General features: G+C 43.9%; 1 protein-coding gene across 2 annotated transcripts in view; it reads left to right on the forward strand.

The window, feature by feature from the left end:
- Positions 1-912: 912 nt before the first annotated feature.
- LOC132397909 (lysozyme g-like) overlaps positions 913-19,306 on the forward strand; it is a 45,231-nt gene continuing 26,837 nt past the window's right edge. The window contains exons 1-3 of one of the 2 annotated variants that reach the window (XM_059976700.1): positions 913-996; positions 11,072-11,179; positions 14,124-14,210. In XM_059976700.1, coding sequence (XP_059832683.1) covers positions 11,173-11,179; positions 14,124-14,210 — 94 coding nt within the window. In that variant the 5' untranslated portion in view covers positions 913-996; positions 11,072-11,172. Of the gene's footprint in view, positions 997-9,290; positions 9,386-11,071; positions 11,180-14,123; positions 14,211-19,306 lie in introns of those variants that run through there. The other variant, XM_059976699.1, reaches the window with a different exon arrangement.

A 19,306-nucleotide genomic window follows, 5' to 3' on the forward strand; every position in this document is an offset into this window, starting at 1 on the left:
TAGGATAGTCTGGGGATTGTATTTCTCACTGAAGGGGATGGTTGTTCTTCAGTTTACAGCTGCTTGATGACTTACCTTATACAAGGATCTGCTAACTGGGAGTCTATAATCTCAGCATCAGAGAGCTGAAAAATGACTGGTAATCCCCAACACTGATCTTCTTGAGCATAACTGTCAGGTATAGCACCTGAATACATCATAAAGGATCGAGCATATGCAAAGGCAACATCTGTAGCAGGTTCTGTTTGTTGGATAAGATGACTCTCACATACAGCTTACACAATGGTAGCAATGACTTTCAATAAACTTCAAGATGCATTCCTGCTCTTCCTGGGACTTCGTTTTACTGAGCAAATCTTGGAGCTTTTGAGACATGCTTTGCCAACATCAGACCCTGTTTGTCCAACAACAGGAACCGTAGCTGGTTTAAAATGACGTAACTCACACTCATTCCGTCTCTTTTCAAGCTTTCTTCTTTTTTCCTGCTAAGAATGTCGGATTGAGTTCACAACAGCAAGAGCTGGCTTTGTGCCAATCTTCACAGCATTTAAGACAGTATCAAAATTTTGGTTTTACACTTGGCCATTAGTGGTTGTGGATTCTTGTTTATCCTTTGTGTCCACCTTTCCTTTTGATAGCAAATCACTTGCTAACTTAGAGCTCATTTTTACTTTCTGCTGTTTCATAGCTTGTAGAGTAGCTAGTTGACTTTGGTTTGGTGATCCACTTATTCCTTTGAGAAGTAACTCAAATTAATTGTGCTGCATTATCTTCTTTACAGGCACCTGCGGTCTGAAATTGTATAACAGCATGTTGTTTGACTGTTCCTACATGCTACTTGGATGAGCTCAATCGTTCGGTTCGATGTCGCTAACTCATAGCCTCTGAGGAAGGGCACCGCTACAACCTGCAACCTGGCCATCTCTGAGGCTGAGGTACACAGATGTTTCCAATGAGTGGACAGCGCAAGGCTGCAGAACCAGACAGCATCCCGGGGTGAGTACTCAGGATGTGCATGGCACAACTGGCAGGTGTGTCTACAGATATTTTTAATCTCTCCCTCTCCCAGTGTAGAGTGCCCCCCTGCTTCAAAGCATCCACCATTGTCCCTGTACCAAAAAAGACCAAGGTAACATGCCTAAATTACTGGTGTCTTGTCACACTCGCCTCAATAATAAGCAAATGATTTGAGAGGCTGGTCAAGGATAACATCTGCTGCTTGCTACCACCCAAAATGGAACCCCCACAATTCACCTGCCGACACAACCAATCGACAGACGACACAATTGAGGGCATCCTGACTGGCTGCATCACTGCCTGGTATGGGAACTGTACTTCCCATAGAGGCTAGAGGTAACAAAAGAAATTGATGAGGGTAGGGCAGTGGATGTGGTCTACATGGACTTTAGCAAGGCATTTGACAAGGTTCCTCATGAGACTCATCCAGAAAGTCATGAGGCATGGGATGTGGAACCTTGGCTGTTTGGATAAAAATTGGCTTAAAGGAAGAAAGCAGAGGGTAGTTGTGGAAGGAAAGTATTGTGCCTGGAAGTCCGTGAGTAAGGGAGTGCTGCAGGGATCTGTCCTGGGACCCCTGCTATTTGTGATTTTTATAAATGACCAGAATGTAGAGGCAGAAGGATGAGTGAGTAAGTTTGTGGATGACACAAAGATTGGAGGAGTTGTGTATGAAGCTGTAGGTTGTTGAAGGTTACAAGAGGATATAGACAAGCTGCAGAGTTGGGCAGAAAAATGGCAGATGAAGTTCAATCCAGACAAGTGTGAGGTGATGCATTTTGGAAGGACAAACCAGAAGACTGAGTACAGGATTAATGGTCAGTTATTTAAGAGTGTGGATGAACAAAGGGACCTTGGGGTTTAAATCCATACATCCCTCAAGGTTGCTGCACAAGTTAATAGGGTAGTTAAGAAGGCCTATGTGTTGCTAGGCTTCATTAACAGGGGGATTGAGTTCAAGACTAGAGAGGTCATGTTGCAACTCTACAAATCTCTGGTGAGACTGCACTTAAGAATATTATGTTCAATTCTGGTCATCTCATTATAGGAAGGATGTAGAAGCTATGGAGAGGGTGCAGAGGAGATTTACCAGGATGTTGCCTGGTTTGGAGAACAAGTCAATTCAATTCTTCATGTATGCAGTTCTAGCAACATGCTTGTCTTACTCAGTGTGTAGGAATATCAATAGTTTGATAAACAATGGTGGGTTTAGTTTTTTCCGTTCCAGTTGCAGCTCTAACACTGGGGAGTGGTCGCAACATCCCCTACAAAACTGCTTTAAGAGATGCTTGTTAGCCTCAGTTTTGGCAACTCCACTTCACTTTACAGTCAGTGTCAACACTACTTGTAGCTGCTGTAGGTAAGCAGGTGGTTTTTTACCCATGTTCTGTACTGTGTTCATGAATTTGGCAAATAATTCATCACTATCTTCCGTGGTGGCAATAGCTGAATCTAGGAGTTGTACGTAAATAGCAGGTGAAGCTCCAGGGCTTAGTGACTTGATAATGTCAGAAACTGGTGGAAGAATACTTCACATCCTTTCTGTGTTCTATGAAGATCAGACACATTTAGGTCTTGCAAGAGCAATTCAACACTGCCATGTCAAGCCTCATAATCCGTTTCATTAGGTAGACGAGGGGTTCTACTAAAAGAGGTTTGGAGGTAAGCCTGAGTGGTGTCTTTTCCATCTTTCTGAGTGTAAACACCAGCTAAAGTAACTGCATGGTAGGAAACTTTTTGTTTTGTTGAATGTCCAGTAGCAAGGGCGAGAGAGTTTGTACTGCAGTGCCAAAATTGTACTATGAAGATTCTGCACCAGGGTCAGTTAGAGGAATAACTGGTAAGTGAACCATATTATTTTAGAAAGTCTAGTATCTCCTCAGCTTTTTCTGTTCCTATTATGCCACTGACTAAAACAGCATTTTGCATTTTGACACCCTTTTCCTCTAGGATTTCCATTTTCTTTCGCTGTATATCTTAATTGAACAAATGAGTTGAACAAAAATAATCTTCCAGAGCTTTGTATACTAAACAGTGTGCTACTAGCTGTCTAATACACTGCCTCCTGGCTGACTCCCCAAGTTTTACCTAACACCTTTGCAATGCTTGTCTTATCTCGTGTTACTGGTCACCCCACTCTAAAAGAGAAAATCAAATTATATTATACCACATCATGTGCTAGTAGGCCATCAGAAGCTCTAGGGAGGTAGTAAATAGAAAACACACACTTCTGGAGGTAAGTCTGTTTATAAGAAAAGCAATATATACAAAATATTTCATGATTAAGAAAAATTCAAAACTCCAAAATTCTGTTTAGGTTCCAAATATCAGATATCGAACAAAAGCAAAATTCCTTTTAGTTAGAATCTGTGAGATTCATTAGAATAACCATTATTACTCCAATTTCTCTAACTAATTAGATCTAGTGTTATTCCCTATTTAAAGGTTTACAGACTAACTTTTCCTTTTTATTTATCCCTAGATAGTTAGAAAGCTAATTGAATTCCTATTCTTAAGTACTATGGCTAATTTCAACTTCAGTCAGCGTGTCTACAAATTCAAATTCAACCCCAAAAAAACAGCTTAATTCATTTCACCGCAATTCTCCAATATCACAACTTTTAAACAAAGTAAACCTCATTCAGTAACTTAGCAAAGTCTTTGCAAAAATAATCAGTTCTTGCAGAAAATCAGATTCAAATCCTTCAAATGAAAATAAACGTACATTCAACCGTATTAAATCCTTCATGTCATTAAGCATTAAGTTCTTTGATCTTGGGTAGCTTGCCCATTTTGTTTCTTGTTTCATTCTGTTGCAATGAGCGACTGAAGCGAACCCAAGTGCGGGAAACAAGCATGGAGATTGAGTTAGGATTCTCACGCGTATTTGAACGTTGCACGGCAAACAGGAGGGATCCTGACATGGAGCCTTGACACGGAACTTCATAGGTAAACCTAGAAACTGGAGCAAAAAACTTAGAACAAATGGTTCTAAGTGGTTGGGAATCGTAGTTATCACACAGGAAAAGAGCAATGAACTGGCAACTAGTGGATGTGATGTTGAGGTTCTTATACTGAGTTCTTGATGGAAACCAAATCAAACCATTATCCCAAACAGCTGTAGCCCACGCTAAGGCACTTCCCCGCAACAACCACATGATATAAGCTACCTTTAACTTGTCCATGGAGTAGGCGGATGACTGCTGATCGAACACCAAGGAGCATTGCAGAAGGAAGGCCCAGCACTTCCCCAAATCCCCAGTGTAGAGTTCAGGTTCGGGTACATGTGGCTCTCATGGCGGGGTTGTTGCTGACTTGTAGGGGGCTGCCACTACAGAATGTCTGGACTGGTTTGACAGAGTTCCAGGAGAGGATGGGGTAAGATCAATGGATACACAGCCCACCTGGTCACTGAGCTTCATTACGTTAGCAGACATGGAATGGAGGTTGTCCACGACATCGCAGAGAAGTTGATCGTGCAGACCCAGTAGGGAGCTCTGGCTGGCAAGGGCTTGTTGCAGGGTCTTTGTGTCCACTGGGTCCATAATGGCCAGTTCGTTCTGTTGCAATGAGCAACTGAAGCAAAACCAAATGCAGGACACAGGCTTGGAGATTGAGTTAAGGTTCTTATGCGAACTTGAACGTTGCACAGCAAACAGGAGGGATCTTGACACAGAACCTTGACACAGAACTTCATAGGTAAACCTAGAAACTGGAGTAAAACTTTGAACAAACAGTTCTAAGAGGTCAGAAATCATAGTTATCATACAGGAAAAGACCAACAAACTGGTGACTAGTGGTTGTGACGTCAGGGTTCTTATACTGAGTTCTTGATGGAAGCCAGGTGTACCATCATCAAAGTGAATTAGAAGCATTTAGGAAATTAACGATCAGGACCATGGCATAATCAAAGAAATTTAGGAGCAAGCTAGGGAATAAACGATCAGGACCATGACAGTTGGATGAAATAGTCAATCATCCATGGAAAGTCCATTCACAAACTTATACAAGAGAAAACCTGACCATTGGTATGATTTAACAGAACTAATTCCCGGTTACATAGTAGAGATCTTGGACACTGGTCTCTGCCAATATTATCTTGTTATAGCGGCTGCTTGTTACAGATGTAGCTTCAATAGATCTTTTATTGCTATCATTTTTTTTCCTCGCGAGGTTTCACCCTGAGGCTTTCAGGTAAGTAGGTTAGAGATATTCTCCACTAATTCCACTTTTAACAGTTTATATCTTTAGATTCTAACAGTTTGCCGTGTTCTCTCATTTTGCTGCTCCTGATCAGCAATACCTCATACTCGCATAGCTTTTTTTCCCCAAGTTCTCTTTTTTTTAGATAAACCTCATTTTCATCCCTCCACAGGTGGTGCTTTCTAACATTACATATCTTGGGTTTAAGTAAGCTGGGTTTCATTTGCCATTGCCTTCTTCTGGGCAGTGTCTTTACAAGATGGGTAATCCCACCATTATCAATACTCTTCAGAGATTGTCTGCCTGGCATCACTGGGATAACCAGGGCGTGATCTGCACCAGCTGCTTATACGACCATCTGCCGCCTGCTCCCATGGCTTCACGTGTCCCTGATCAGAGGGAGGGTGGCTAAGCAGGTGCTACACCTTGCCGAAGGGTGACCTGCAGGCTAGTGGAGGGATGGAGCAACTTACACCTCCTTTGGTGGAGATGTATCTCCACTGAGGGCCATGGATCATGTGCAGACAGAAGACATCCGTTTAGCATAGTCTTTGTAGGCTGAATTGCCTGATCCTGTGTTGTTCCTGTGTAAAATTTGGTAACGTTAAATTCTGCTTCTGATCTGAATTATGGAAGCAGAGATCAGTGTGCTTACAGGACTGCATATAACAAAGGGTTAATTTTTCTTGGCAATGCAAGTCTGTAGTAAACACTCTCCTACTAGCATTTTGAAACAGAAGATAATATAAGCCACATCTTTGTCAAGTGCAGCAGTTAAGATTCAACTTACTGGAAATCCATTTTCAGTTTCACTTTACTGTTTTCACTTTGTGGATTTTCTATCAGGTATTACATGTCAGTTAATTCCTGATATCTGTTTATTCAGTCACAATTTCGGAGACAAGTGGAACATTTTGTTTTGTGGCAGCTGTATAGCCAAAGAGATAAAATTACTATAAATAACACAAAACTTAAACAGTTCATTAAGACCATAAGATACAGCAGCAGAATTATGCTAATTATAGACCAGTGAGATTAATGTCTGTGGTGGGAAAGCTGTTGGAAAAGATACTTAGAGATAGAATCTATGGGCATTTAGAGAATCATGGTCTGATCAGGGACAGTCAGCATGGCTTTGTGAAGGGCAGATTGTGTCTAACAAGCCTGATAGAGTTCTTTGAGGAAGTAAACAGGCATATAGATGAGGGTAGTGCAGTGGATGTGATCTACATGGATTTTAGTAAGAAAGTCAGAAGGCATAGGATCCAGGGAAGTTTGGCCAGGTGGATTCAGAATTGGTTTGCCTGCAGAAAGCAGAGGGTCATGGTGGAGGGAATACATTCGGATTGGAGGGCTGTGACTAGTGGTGTCCCACAAGGATCGGTTCTGCGACCTCTACTTTTCGTGATTTTTATTAACGACCTGGATGTGGGGGTAGAAGGGTGGGTTAGCAAGTTTGCAGAGGACACAAAGGTTGGTGGTGTTGTGGATAGTGTAGAGGATTGTCGAAGATTGCAGAGAAACATTGATAGGATGCAGAAGTGGGCTGAGAAGTGGCAGATGGAGTTCAATGCAGAGAAATGTGAGGTGGTACACTTTGGAAGGATAAACTCCAAGGCAGAATACAAAGTAAATGGCAGGATACTTGGTAGTGTGGAGGAGCAGAGGGATCTTGGGGTACATGTCCACAGATCCCTGAAAGTTGCCTCACAGGGAGATAAAGAATGCTTATGGGGTGTGTTACGTATTCAGGCAACAATAAATATATGAGTTAGGCAAGGGTTCATATAACAAATAACTCGTTTATTAAACACTGAAAAAAAAACCCCAAAAGTAAACAAACACTAACGTAACCGGAAACCAGCTGCTGTGTGGCAGCTTAAACAGTTCTTAAAGCGATGTTGCAAAAACAGTTCTTTAAAGTAGTATTGCCAAAAGTTCAGAAATGCTCACAGTCCATTTAAACGGAGAGACTTTATAAAATGATTTAAATTCTCTTTCATGTCGCTTTGCTTCGATCCCCGACGTTGAACTTCCCACGAAGAATTTACGAAACGGAACGAAACGGCTTAAAGGCACTGACCTTTCCTTTAACACGCTGTCCTCAATCTTCTGCTATCCCACAGAGATTAACACGAGAACAGTCAACGAACTCCTTTCGAATAAGGATTAAATAAGGTCGAACCCGTTTCACCGTCGAAAATAGATTCTCCTCGATCTTTAACTCCCGAAGTCCAATCTTCACTCTCCACTGATTTCTCAAACTAGCAGTATTGTAAAGAAACTGCTGGCAATGACCTTTTAAACTTTAGGCATTAGATAAAAACTTCATCCTTCAACTAAACTGCATCATCACATTAAATCACGCAATGGCATGAAGTCAACTTGGCAAATCCAGCCACGAACTGCCCCTCCTCACAGGGTGGGGTCTTCCTTTTATAACCTGTAAAAAAAACCTGTCACATGGTCACTACTGGTGGGAAAATGACATCACCCCACCATCACAAGACCATTACCTTAAGTCCAGTATAGCTTCAACCCCAGTCACATGACAAAGGTACCACCGTCATGTCATGAGTACGTAACAGGTGTTAGATTTCATAAATTGAGGGATAGAGTTTAAGAGTCACAAGGTAATGATGCAGCTCTATAAAACTCTGGTTCGGCCACACTTGGAGTACTGTGTCCAGCTCTGGTCACCTCACTGTAGGAAGGATGTGGAAGCATTGCAAAGGGTACAGAGGAGATTTACCATGATGCTGCTTGGTTTAGAGAGTATGCATTATGATCAGAGATTAAGGGAACTAAGGCTTTACTCTTTGGAGAGAAGGAGGATGAGAGGAGACATGATAGAGGTGTACAAGATATTAAGAGGAATTGATAGAGCGGACAGCCAGCACCTCTTCCCCAGGGCACCACTGCTCAATGCAAGAGGACACGGCTTTAAAGTAAGAGGTGGGAAGTTCAAGGGGGATATTAGAGGAAGGTTTTTTACTCAGAGTGGTTGGAGGCAGATACACTAGTGAAGTTTAAGAGACTACTAGACAGGTATATGGAGGAATTTAAGGTGGGGGGTTATATGGGAGGCAGGGTTTAAGGGTCAGCACAACATTGTGGGCCAAAGGGCCTGTACTGTGCTGTACTATTCTATGTTCTATGTTCTATTTGGCCCATCAGGTCTGCTCCACCATTCTATCATGGTTGATTTATGATCCCTCTCAACCCAAATCTCTTGGCTTCTCCCTGCAACCTTTGATGCCTCCACTTTAAGTAAACCCAATGGCTTGACATCCGCAGCTGTCTGTTGCAATAAATTCCATAGATTCACCACCCTGGCTAAAACTTCTCCTTCAAACAAAGAAAAGACAATGAACAAGCAAGCTTTAGTCATTTTATGCTAAAAACATGCACAAACTAGAAATATGACAATACGGGCCATGATAACAAAGAGCCTATAAAATAACCCAATTCAAGTGGCATGACACATGCTGGAGAAAAATAAAGAAGCTTCCAGAAAACACAGAATCAGCTGAACTGTCTGGCATCCGTTAGTCTCGTGAGACTTCTCCAGGGTGCAGGCCTGGGCAGGATTGTATGGAAGACCGGCAGTTGCCCATGCAGCAAGTCTCCCCTCTCCACGCCACCGATGTTGTCCAAGGGAAGGGCAAGGGCCGATACAGCTTGGCACCAGTGTTGTCTCAGGAGTTGCCAGAATGAGGTTGAAGGCAACGTCGGACTGCCTCAGGGACTCCAGCTCCGGATTTGTCCTCAGCTTTTACTCCCTAAGCCTTTCACATTAGTGGGTATGGCTGCAAGGCAGCGGAGGTTTAAGATCAGAGCTTTTCCTGTCTTAAATGGACTGCCTTCCCAGCCTGACGAGCTCCATCTACCCAAAATTATCTGAACTACAATTATCGGAAAATGCACTAAACTATTGCTTTCACTTTACTAAAACAAGCCTTTCTCCCCCGTTCTTAATCTTTAAACCTTCACCAAGGGTTTTGAAATGTAAGCAGCTGAGGGTGTATTTCTGATTGGCTAATTGCACGGTACATCAGCCAATAAAATCAAGGCAGGGCAGCCTGTTTGCAATTGTGTTTGAATGTGACTAGTAGATGTTGGGAGCTTGGCTTGCAAGGCTTTAACTCAAGGGGCAGAGGTACAGGTAAGATTATTTGGTCTTTTCTAACTTTAGAATGTAGGATGGGCAGCTGAAGGAAACAGTGGAAGCAAATATGATAGTGGTGTTTAAGAGGCTGACAGATGCATGAGTCTGATTATAGGAAGAGGATTGCATAAACAGGCAGAAGAGAGTTGGTTTAACTTAGTGTTGTTCAGAGCAGATATTATGAACTTTCTGGTTCTGTACTGTTCTATAATTAACTTTACTCTTTGGGTGGTGTCGTGTTTGGAGTGCCTGTGATCACCAATTGGAATGTGATTCTAGCTGTGTTTGTAAGAAGTTAGTACATTCCCCCTGTAATTGGCTTTCCACCAGATACTCTGGCTTCTTCCACATTCCAAAGGGGGGTGTGTGTGTCTGTATGGTAGATTGACTGTGTTGGTTCTGGAAACAGTGAGACTATCCTCAGATCTAATGCAAATAATATACACGTTGGTGTATGTTTTGATAATTCAATGTACATATGATAAATAAAGCTAGCCTTTAGTGCAGTGGAAATGGCAGTAAAGACAATGGTGTGCTGTTCCTGCAGGATGTGGAAGATCAGGGAAACTCCCAGTGCCCATGGTCTGTGGCACTGTGACCAGTTTGAGGATCAGCAGTGAAGGGTGGGGCCACAGTGGCAGGGGCCCTGGTTAAACTGTGAGGAGGTATTTCCTGCTGCTGCAACGCTGACAGGATGACTGAATTTTTGTAAATCATCTCACAGCTGAGGGTGAATAGCTAGAGGCTGTAGTGTCTTTCTCTGTAACTGTTGTTGGGCATCTTGTTTTGCATAGATGAGTTGGGCTGAAGGTTCGTTCTCCTGGCTCCATGATAGACCAGGCTGCTTAGTTGGGATTTGTGCTCTAGAACACCCAGATGCCTTTGAACACTATTCCTTTTTCAGAACAGGGAATAAGAAACAACTCTATCATCAGTCAGAATGAGGGCCGTCACAAAGTAAAAGTGAATTCCTGCAGAGTCATAGACTCTGCACAAAATCAGATTCTTCAGCCCATCTAGTCTGTGCTGAACTATTATCTGCCTAGTCCTATTGACCTGCACCTGGACCATAGCTCCTCATATGAGGCCCATCTATCTACTTATCCAAACTTCTCTTAAATGTTGAAATCAAACCCACATCCAACACTTCAGCTGGCAGTTTTTTCCTCATTCTCATTGCCCTCTGAGTGAAGATGTTTCCTCTCATGTTTCCCTAAATATTTAACCTTTCACCCTTAAGCCCTGGCTTTTAGTTCTAGTCTCGCTCAACCTCAGTGGAAAAGTCTGCTTGCATTTACCCTATAATCTTTTTTAATACCTCTATCAAATCTCACCTCAGTCTTCTATGTTCTAGGGAATAAAGTCCTAGCCTATTCATCCTTTCCTATAGCTTAGGCCCTTGAGCTGACAACATCCTTGTAATATTTTCTCTGTACTCTTTCAATCTTCTATATTATAGAACTGAAATTTTCTCCAGAGTAGTTTTTAACTTAAAAAAATTAAAATGTAGTATCTGCAAAGTCACTGGATCAGAAGCTGTTCATTGCAAACTTTTGAAAGTACTAAAGAGGATAGTTACCAACATTTGACGAAATGGGCACATCAAAGTTTGACATTTGGCAGTAGAGATAATTTTATTATCAAGTATATAACTTGTTACCATGTTCTTGTCATTTATATTAGATATAATTACCCCACGCATCTGTGTGAGCTTGTAAAGGCGTCATCATCCTACATTTTATCAGAACTCCATTCAACCTTCTGTAGCTACCAGCAACAGCACTATGTCAAGTAAGCTTCTATTTCTATGATTTTTTTTGTTTTTATTTTGAGTTGCAGCATAGAACAGGCCTATTTGGCTGAACTGCACAACAACCCACCTACTTAACCCTAGTCTAATCACTCGACAACTTACAATGAATAATTAACCTACTAACAGGTACATCTTGGATTATGGGAGGAAACGGGCAGCCAGAGGGAACCCATGTGCTTATGGAAAGAACATATAAACTTCTTGCAGGTGGCACTGGAATTGAACCTGGAACTCCAACGCCCCAAACTGTAATGGCATTGTTACGCTACCATGGTGCTCCTATTTTCTATCTTGGTATCATAAATTGAAACAGGTGTAGAGAACTAGTTTGTTAGACGCAGGGCTATAGGAGGTGTGCTTGGAATGTAAAACATTTAAGCTTGATTTTGTGCAACACACCACAGAAGTGGTGGAGAAACACAGCCAGTCAGGCAGCAGCTATGGAGGAAAATAAACCTGAAAGGGTCTTGGCCAGAAACATCGACAGTTTATTCCTGTCTCTAGATGCCATTTGATCTGTTCAGTTCCTCCAGCACTTCATTTTTATTTTATTTGTAAATGTGGAATGGTGATGAGAAGGAATTTCTTCGGCCAGAGTAAATCTGCTGATTTATTGACACGGGGGCTAAGTCATTGGGTATATTTAAAGCAGGGGTTGACAGGTTCTTGACAAGTTGGGGTGTGACGTGATATGGGGAGAAGGTAGGAGATTGGGGCTGAGTGGGAAATGGATCAGACATGATGAATTGGTGGAGCAGACTTAATGGGCCAAATGTCCTGATTCTGCTCCTATACCTGTGGCCTTGAACAGCACAAAATGAGTCCTTCTGGCCCATTGAGCTGCATGCCCAGCCACCCATCAATTAACCCTAGCCTAATCACAGAATGACTTGCAATGACCAATTAACCTACTAACAAGTACGCCTTTGCACTGTGAAGAAACCGACACGGTCACAGGGAGGATGTACAGACTGCTTACAGACAGTGCTGGGATTGAGCCTTGGCTGTTGGTGCTGTCATAGCTTTGCATGAACCGCTATGCTACTGTGGTGTCCCTCTCTGGATTTCCAGCAACTTTAAAATCCCTTCTGTTTAAACCTGATTCTGTACACTTCATAATTTCATGAATTTAACTTTGTTACAGTGTTTATATAGGCTGCTGTTATAGTACTTGTGTTCTAAATCTGACAGATTAGTAGATGTTTTTTCTTTTTTTTTCTTTTTTGGCAATCCTATACAATCACTTGGTAACCCAACACAAGCATTTGTTTCTTCCTCAGCTCCACAGCACCTCGGTCTTCTGCCAATCCTGATACTCCCTTTCCGAGTTAAGGCACTGTAATCCATCTGGATCCCTTCTTAAAAATTGAGAAAGGGCTGTGGAATTTGGTACAGCAGCAGTTAGCATAATACTATTACAGAGCCAGTACAGGCAACTCGAGTTCAATTCCTGCCACTGCCTATTAGGGGTTTGTCTGTTATTCCCACAAATGTGAGTTTCTTCTGGGTGTTCCTGTTTCCTCCCACAGATGAAAAGTGTACCAGCTGATAGGTATGGAGAGGGTGCAGAGGAGATTTACCAGGATGTTGCCTGGATTGGAACACAAGTCTTGTGAGGCAAGGTTAGCAGAGCTGGGACTTTTCTCTTTGGAGTGTAAAAGGATAAGAGGGGACTTGATAGAGGTCTACAAGATTATGAGAGGCATAGATAGGGTGGACAGCCAGTACCTGTTTCCCAGGGCACGAATAGCAAACACCAGAGGGCATATGTACAAAGTTAAGGGAGGGAAGTTTAGGGGAGACATCAGGGGTAAGTTTTTTACACAGAGGGTTGTGGGTGCCTGGAACAACTTGCCAGGGATGGTGGTGGAGGCTAAAACATTCGGGGTATTTAAGAGCCTCTTGGACATGGATGAAAGAAAAATAGAGGGTTACGGGATAGTGTAAGTTTAGTACTTTTTTTAAGGAAGATGGGTCAGCACAACATCGAGAGCCGAAAAGCCTGTACTGTGCCGTAGTATCCTAGTGGTCATTGTAAATTATCCCGTGAAGAGTTTAGGATTAAGTTGGGGATGGGTGGGCAGTGCAGCTCGAAGGGCTAGAAGAGCCTATTCTGTGCTGTATCTCAATAAATAACTAAAATTATTCCTTTGTTTTTAACAAGTCTTAACCCTGACGTATTAATCCTCAATAATGATCAGTTAGGCACAGAGGATCTGTATTTACTGACAAGTACCTTCATTCACTCAGTTCATGAGCATGTGAACTTGCACTACTCAATGCCTGTGTGCAGACTCACTAGGTTTCTCCGACCCTCCATGAACAGTCAAAGAATAGAAAAGGTAAAACCTAGGAAGAAAGCCCATGCTGGTCATGTTTCTTGTGGTGTCGATGTAACTATTCTGAGACTGTCCTCTGGTCTTGGACTCTCCCACCATAGTAAACGTCCTCTCCACATCCACTCTGTCGACCTTTCAACATTCGATAGAGTTCGGTGAGATCACACCCTCTTCTGAATTCAAATGAGTACAAGTCCTAAGGCTTTTCTTTATGGTAAACTATTCAATCCTGGAATCAATTTTGTGAACCTGGTTTGAACTCTTTCCAGTTTGACCACATTCTTTCTAAGAGAAAGGGCTCAAAACTGTGTAGTATATAGTGACAATTCTACACAAGCAGTCACAAAGTAACCCAGTGATGTTGATTAATTCCTCCTGCCTTCCCCTTTCCAATTGTTGGCAAAACAATGTTTTTTAATTTCCTATGAATCATGAGGTACATCTATGCCATCACTTTAAAACTAAACCTAACCAGAAAATGGCTCCATGATATCGAGTACAATCTGGTTTAAGTCACCTGACCCCAGATGGGGTCAAAATCTTTCTACATTGTTTTTTTGAGTAACTTTCTGTGTTTTACCAGGTTTTAGTAGGTACGGAGATATTACAAGTATTGACACAACAGGAGCTTCCCTCGAAACTGCAAACCAGGACAGACTGGGGTACAGTGGTAAGTGACGGGAGTAAGCCTTGATAAGTTGTCATGCCATTCGTTCATCTGCAAACTCTTGTGGTGGTATATATGTGTGAATGTTCTAAAGCAATCTCCTAAAGCTTCAGGTCTCTTGGATGCCCTTATAATCCCCTTGCACCTGTGTGGCAACACAAGCAATGACGTTAAATTGACAGACTATTTGTCCATATCCCTGGCAAATCTAGTCCTGAATTCAAACTCCAGGCAGGACAGAACTTAGAAACAGAAAATCCACAGCATAATACAGGCTCTTTGGCCCACAAAGCTGTGCCAAATATGTCCTTACCTTAGAACTACCTAGGCTTTACCCATAGCCCTCTATTTTACTAAGCTCCATGTAGCCATCCAGGAGTCTCTTAAAAGACCCTATTGTTTCTGCCTGCACCACTGCTGCTGGCAGCCCATTCTATGCACTCGCCACTCTCTGCGTTTATATATTTAAAAAAAAAACTTACCCCTGATATCTCCTCTGTACCTACTTCCAAGCACCTTAAAACTGTGCCCTCTCATGCTAGCCACTTCAGCCCTGGGGAAAAGCCTCTGACTATCCAAGTGATCAATGCCTCTCATTATCTTGTACACCTCTATCAGGTCACCTCTCATCCTCCGTCGCTCCAAGGAGAAAAGGCCGAGTTCATTCAACCTATTCTCATAAAGCATGCTCCCCAAACCAGTTTGTTAATTTCTAGCACAATCCTGCAATTTACCAGTATCCCTCTCATTTTAGGTCCTTACTTCAACAGGAATGCTTCTTTTAAATTCCTCCATTACAATCAGCTCTCTCAATGTATCATAGTCCCCATTTACATTTTTAGAAGAAACCCACCTCTCAAAACACACAGCTTTATCATAGGCAAATTCCACATAAGATTTTCCCACAGACTTTTTCAAACTTCTGAATCTTTCCCTATAAGCTTCTGGGACCAATTCGTATGCATTTAGAATATGCATTTTCACAATATCGTAATCAATTGCTTGCGCAGCTGTTAAAACTGTGTAAACTTGTTGTGCTTTACCTTTAATTACACTCTGTAACAACACTGACCATTTATCTTTCGGCCACTCTGACATCTGAGCAATAGTTTCAAAATGTTGAAAATATCTTTCCACTTCTGTTTCACTAAATGGAGGGACCAATTTAATTTCTTGACTAGCAACAAACGTTTTTTTAGAACCAGAAGACTGATTCCCAGACCTTAATTTCTCCATTGCATATGCAAATTCTCTCTGCTTTTGTTCAGCCTCCAATTTACAACACTCTAACATCATTTGTTCGATTTGCAACTGCATCTCCAGATTACTTATTGGAAACGACTCTAAAATCGATTCATCAAAAACACCCGAATCCACATAGTGTGACACGATTTTTCTCGGTATAACAGCCTTAGATGTAGTCTGCAAAATGCCTTTAAGTTGCAATCTACTAGCTATCTCAGATACCTCAGTTTTTTTCGCCTTCGCTAACAACTCCGCATCTGGCGAAACCAGAAACTCATCAATATTCATTGCTGCCGAATACCACTCACAAGCCAAACAAAAAAAAATCGAGTAATCCCCGTTCCCAAAACACCGATTCAAAAGTTAGCAAGCATTTAAACTCAAACGATCCAATCCCAGACGCAACCCTCATATTTATGTTACGTATTCAGGCAATAATAAATATATGAGTTAGGCAAGGGTTCATATAACAAATAACACGTTTATTAAACACTGAAAACAAACCCCCCCCAAAAGTAAACAAACACTAACGTAACCGGAAACCAGCTGCTGTGTGGCAGCTTAAACAGTTCTTAAAGCGATATTGCAAATCAGTTCTTTAAAATATTATTGCCAAAAGTTCAGAAATGCTCACAGTCTATTTAAAAGGAGAGACTTTATAAGACGATTTAAATTCTCTTTCACGTCGCTTTGATTCGATCCCTGACGTCAAACTTCCCACGAAGAATTTATGAAACGGCTTAAAGGCACTGACCTTTCCTTTATCACACTGTCCTCAATCTTCTGCTATCCCGCAGAGATTAACATGAGAACAGTCAACGAATTCCTTTCGAATAAGGATTAAATAAGGTCGAACCCGTTTCACCGTCGAAAATAGATTCTCCTCGATCTTTAACTCCCGAGGTCCGATCTTCACTCTCCACTGATTTCTCAAACAGTATTGTAAAGAAACTGCTGGCAATGACCTTTTAAACTTTAGGCATTAGATAAAAACTTCATCCTTCAACTAAACTGCGTCATCACATTAAATCACGCAGTGGCATGAAGTCAGCTTGGCAAATCCAGCCACAAACTGCCCCTCCTCACAGGGTGGGGTCTTCCTTTTATAACCTGTAAAAAAAAAACCTGTCACATGGTCACTACTGGTGGGAAAATGACATCACTCCACCATCACAAGACCATTACCTCAAGTCCAGTACAGCTTCAACCCCAGTCACGTGACAAGGGTACCACTGTCATGTCACGAGTACGTAACAGGTGTTAGATTTCATAAGTTGAGGGATAGAGTTTAAGAGTCACAAGGTAATGATGCAGCTCTATAAAACTCTGGTTAGGCAACACTTGGAGTACTGTGTCCAGTTCTGGTCACCTCACTGTAGGAAGGATGTGGAAGCATTGCAAAGGGTACAGAGGAGATTTACCATGATGCTGCCTGGTTTAGAGAGTATGCATTATGATCAGAGATTAAGGGAACTAGGGCTTCTCTCTTTGGAGAGAAGGAGGATGAGAGGAGACATGATAGAGGTGTACAAGATATTAAGAGGAATTGATAGAGCGGACAGCCAGCACCTCTTCCCCAGGGCACCACTGCTCAATGCAAGAGGACACGGCTTTAAAGTAAGAGGTGGGAAGTTCAAGGGGGATATTAGAGGAAGGTTTTTTACTCAGAGTGGTTGGAGGCTGTGGTGAACTATGTGCCTGTCGGGACACGCCCCTGCTGACTGCTCCTGTGGCTCCTCCCACAGGCCCCTGTATAAAGGAGACCTGCGGCCTGAAGATCGGCCTCAGTCTCCAGGACCTTGTATGATAGACACTCACTCCTGGTTCCTTCTTCCAGTCAATAAAAGCCGATATCTCGCCTACGTCTCAGTGTGAGTTATTGATGGTGCATCAATTTTATTGACTGGAAGTTTTAAAACATGGAACCCGTTTTGCGTCCGGACCGGTTGGATTTGGACCCTCAAGACCCTGACGCAGCTCTCGCTTTTGAACACTGGCTTGCATGCTTCCAATCGTACTTGGCGGAGCTTCGTGCGACTGAACCCGCCGTTATGCACAGAATCCTACTCTCGAGGGTCACCCCCAAAGTTTACTCCATTATCCGGGACCTGCCGACCTACGAAGGGGCACTGGACGCCTTCAAACGACAGTACCTGCGGCCGGTGAACACCGTCTACGCAAGACATTGCTTAGCTACCCGGCAACAGCGGCCTGGCGAATCGTGCGCTGAGTTTCTCCGAGCACTACAGACGCTCGTCCGAGCTTGAGACTGCAAGACGCTCACGGCAGAACAGCATGCGGAGCTGCTGGTGCGAGACGCCTTTGTGACGGGACTGAGGTCAGTGTACATGCGCCAGCGGCTGCTGGAGAACTCGGATCTTACCTTAAGCTCGGCGATAGAGAAGGCCAACGCTCTAGAAGCTGCGCGGCATAACGCCGACGCTGTCCAGTCGCGCGATTCCCCGCCGGTTTCGTGGACGCCTCAGACCCCGCCACCGCCGGCTCCCGGGAGCGAATTCGCCAACGCCGCCGCCAGTCGCCATTCCACGAGCTCCCCGACCCAGACCACGGCTGTGGCCCGTAAGCAACTCATGCTTTGTTATTTCTGTGGCCAAAAGAAACATCCTCGACAACGCTGTCCAGCGCGAGAAGCGACCTGCTCCAGCTGCGGAAAGCGGGGCCACTTCGCCAAGGTCTGTAAGTCTCAACCTCGAGCGGGGTGCAGCGCTGCGGGTGAAACGTGGAGGCCGCCATCTTGCATGCCGGGATGTGGGCGGCCATCTTTGTCGGCGTCAGCATGCCCCGCCCCCGACCCTCCGATGCTTACCGGGTACCCCGGATGTGGGCGGCCATCTTTGTCGGCGTCAGCATGCCCCGCCCCCGACCCTCCGATGCTGACCGGGTACCCCGACGGCGATCCAACTCTGGCCACTGTGACTCTCGACCAAAGCGCCCCACACCAGCTTGCAAGATCCATGATGGACATCCAGGTGGAGGGGCATTGGACTGGATGCCTGTTTGACATGGGCAGCACTGGGAGTTTTATTCACCCGGACACAGTGCAACGCTGCGGACTTGCAACGCGGCCGGTCAGTCGGAGGTTCCATTTGGCCTCTGGGTCGCAGTCCGCAGACATCTGGGCGGGTTGTGTAGCGACTTTGGTGGTGCAAGGCACAGTATATCGGGACTTTGAACTGCTGGTCATGCCTAATCTGTGTGCACCTGTGCTATTGGGGCTGGACTTCCAGAGCCATCTCGAAAGTGTGACTATGGTATACGACGGGCCCCTCCCACCACTCACTGTCAAGAATCCTCAGTTTTGTGGGACTTCTTCACATACCCCGCTACTGACCACACACACACACGGACACACACATCCCATCCAGAACCAGGCCAACAGCTGTGCTACCGACACTTGCAGCCTCTCCACTCTCAAGATCCCTCCCCCACCGCTGTTCGCCAACCTGATCCCCGACTGTAAACCTGTGGCAACCAAAAGCAGGAGGTACAGCGCGGGGGACCGGGCCTTCATTCAGTCGGAGGTGCAGCGGCTGCTCAGGGAGGGGATCATTGAGCCGAGCACAAGCCCTTGGAGGGCCCAGGTGGTTGTTGTTCGGACTGGGCAGAAAAATAGGATGGTGGTGGACTATAGTCAAACCATCAATAGGTTTACGCAGCTTGACGCATACCCCCTACCCCGCATCGCGGATATGGTCAACCAGATTGCTCAGTATAAGGTGTACTCGACAATAGATCTGAAATCCGCTTATCACCAGCTCCCCATCTGCCCAGAGGACCGCCCCTACACCGCCTTCGAGGCGGGCGGCCGGCTCTATCACTTCCTGCGCGTCCCT

The sequence above is a fragment of the Hypanus sabinus genome, chromosome 8 (assembly GCF_030144855.1).
Source record: "Hypanus sabinus isolate sHypSab1 chromosome 8, sHypSab1.hap1, whole genome shotgun sequence".
Lineage (NCBI taxonomy): Eukaryota > Metazoa > Chordata > Chondrichthyes > Myliobatiformes > Dasyatidae > Hypanus > Hypanus sabinus.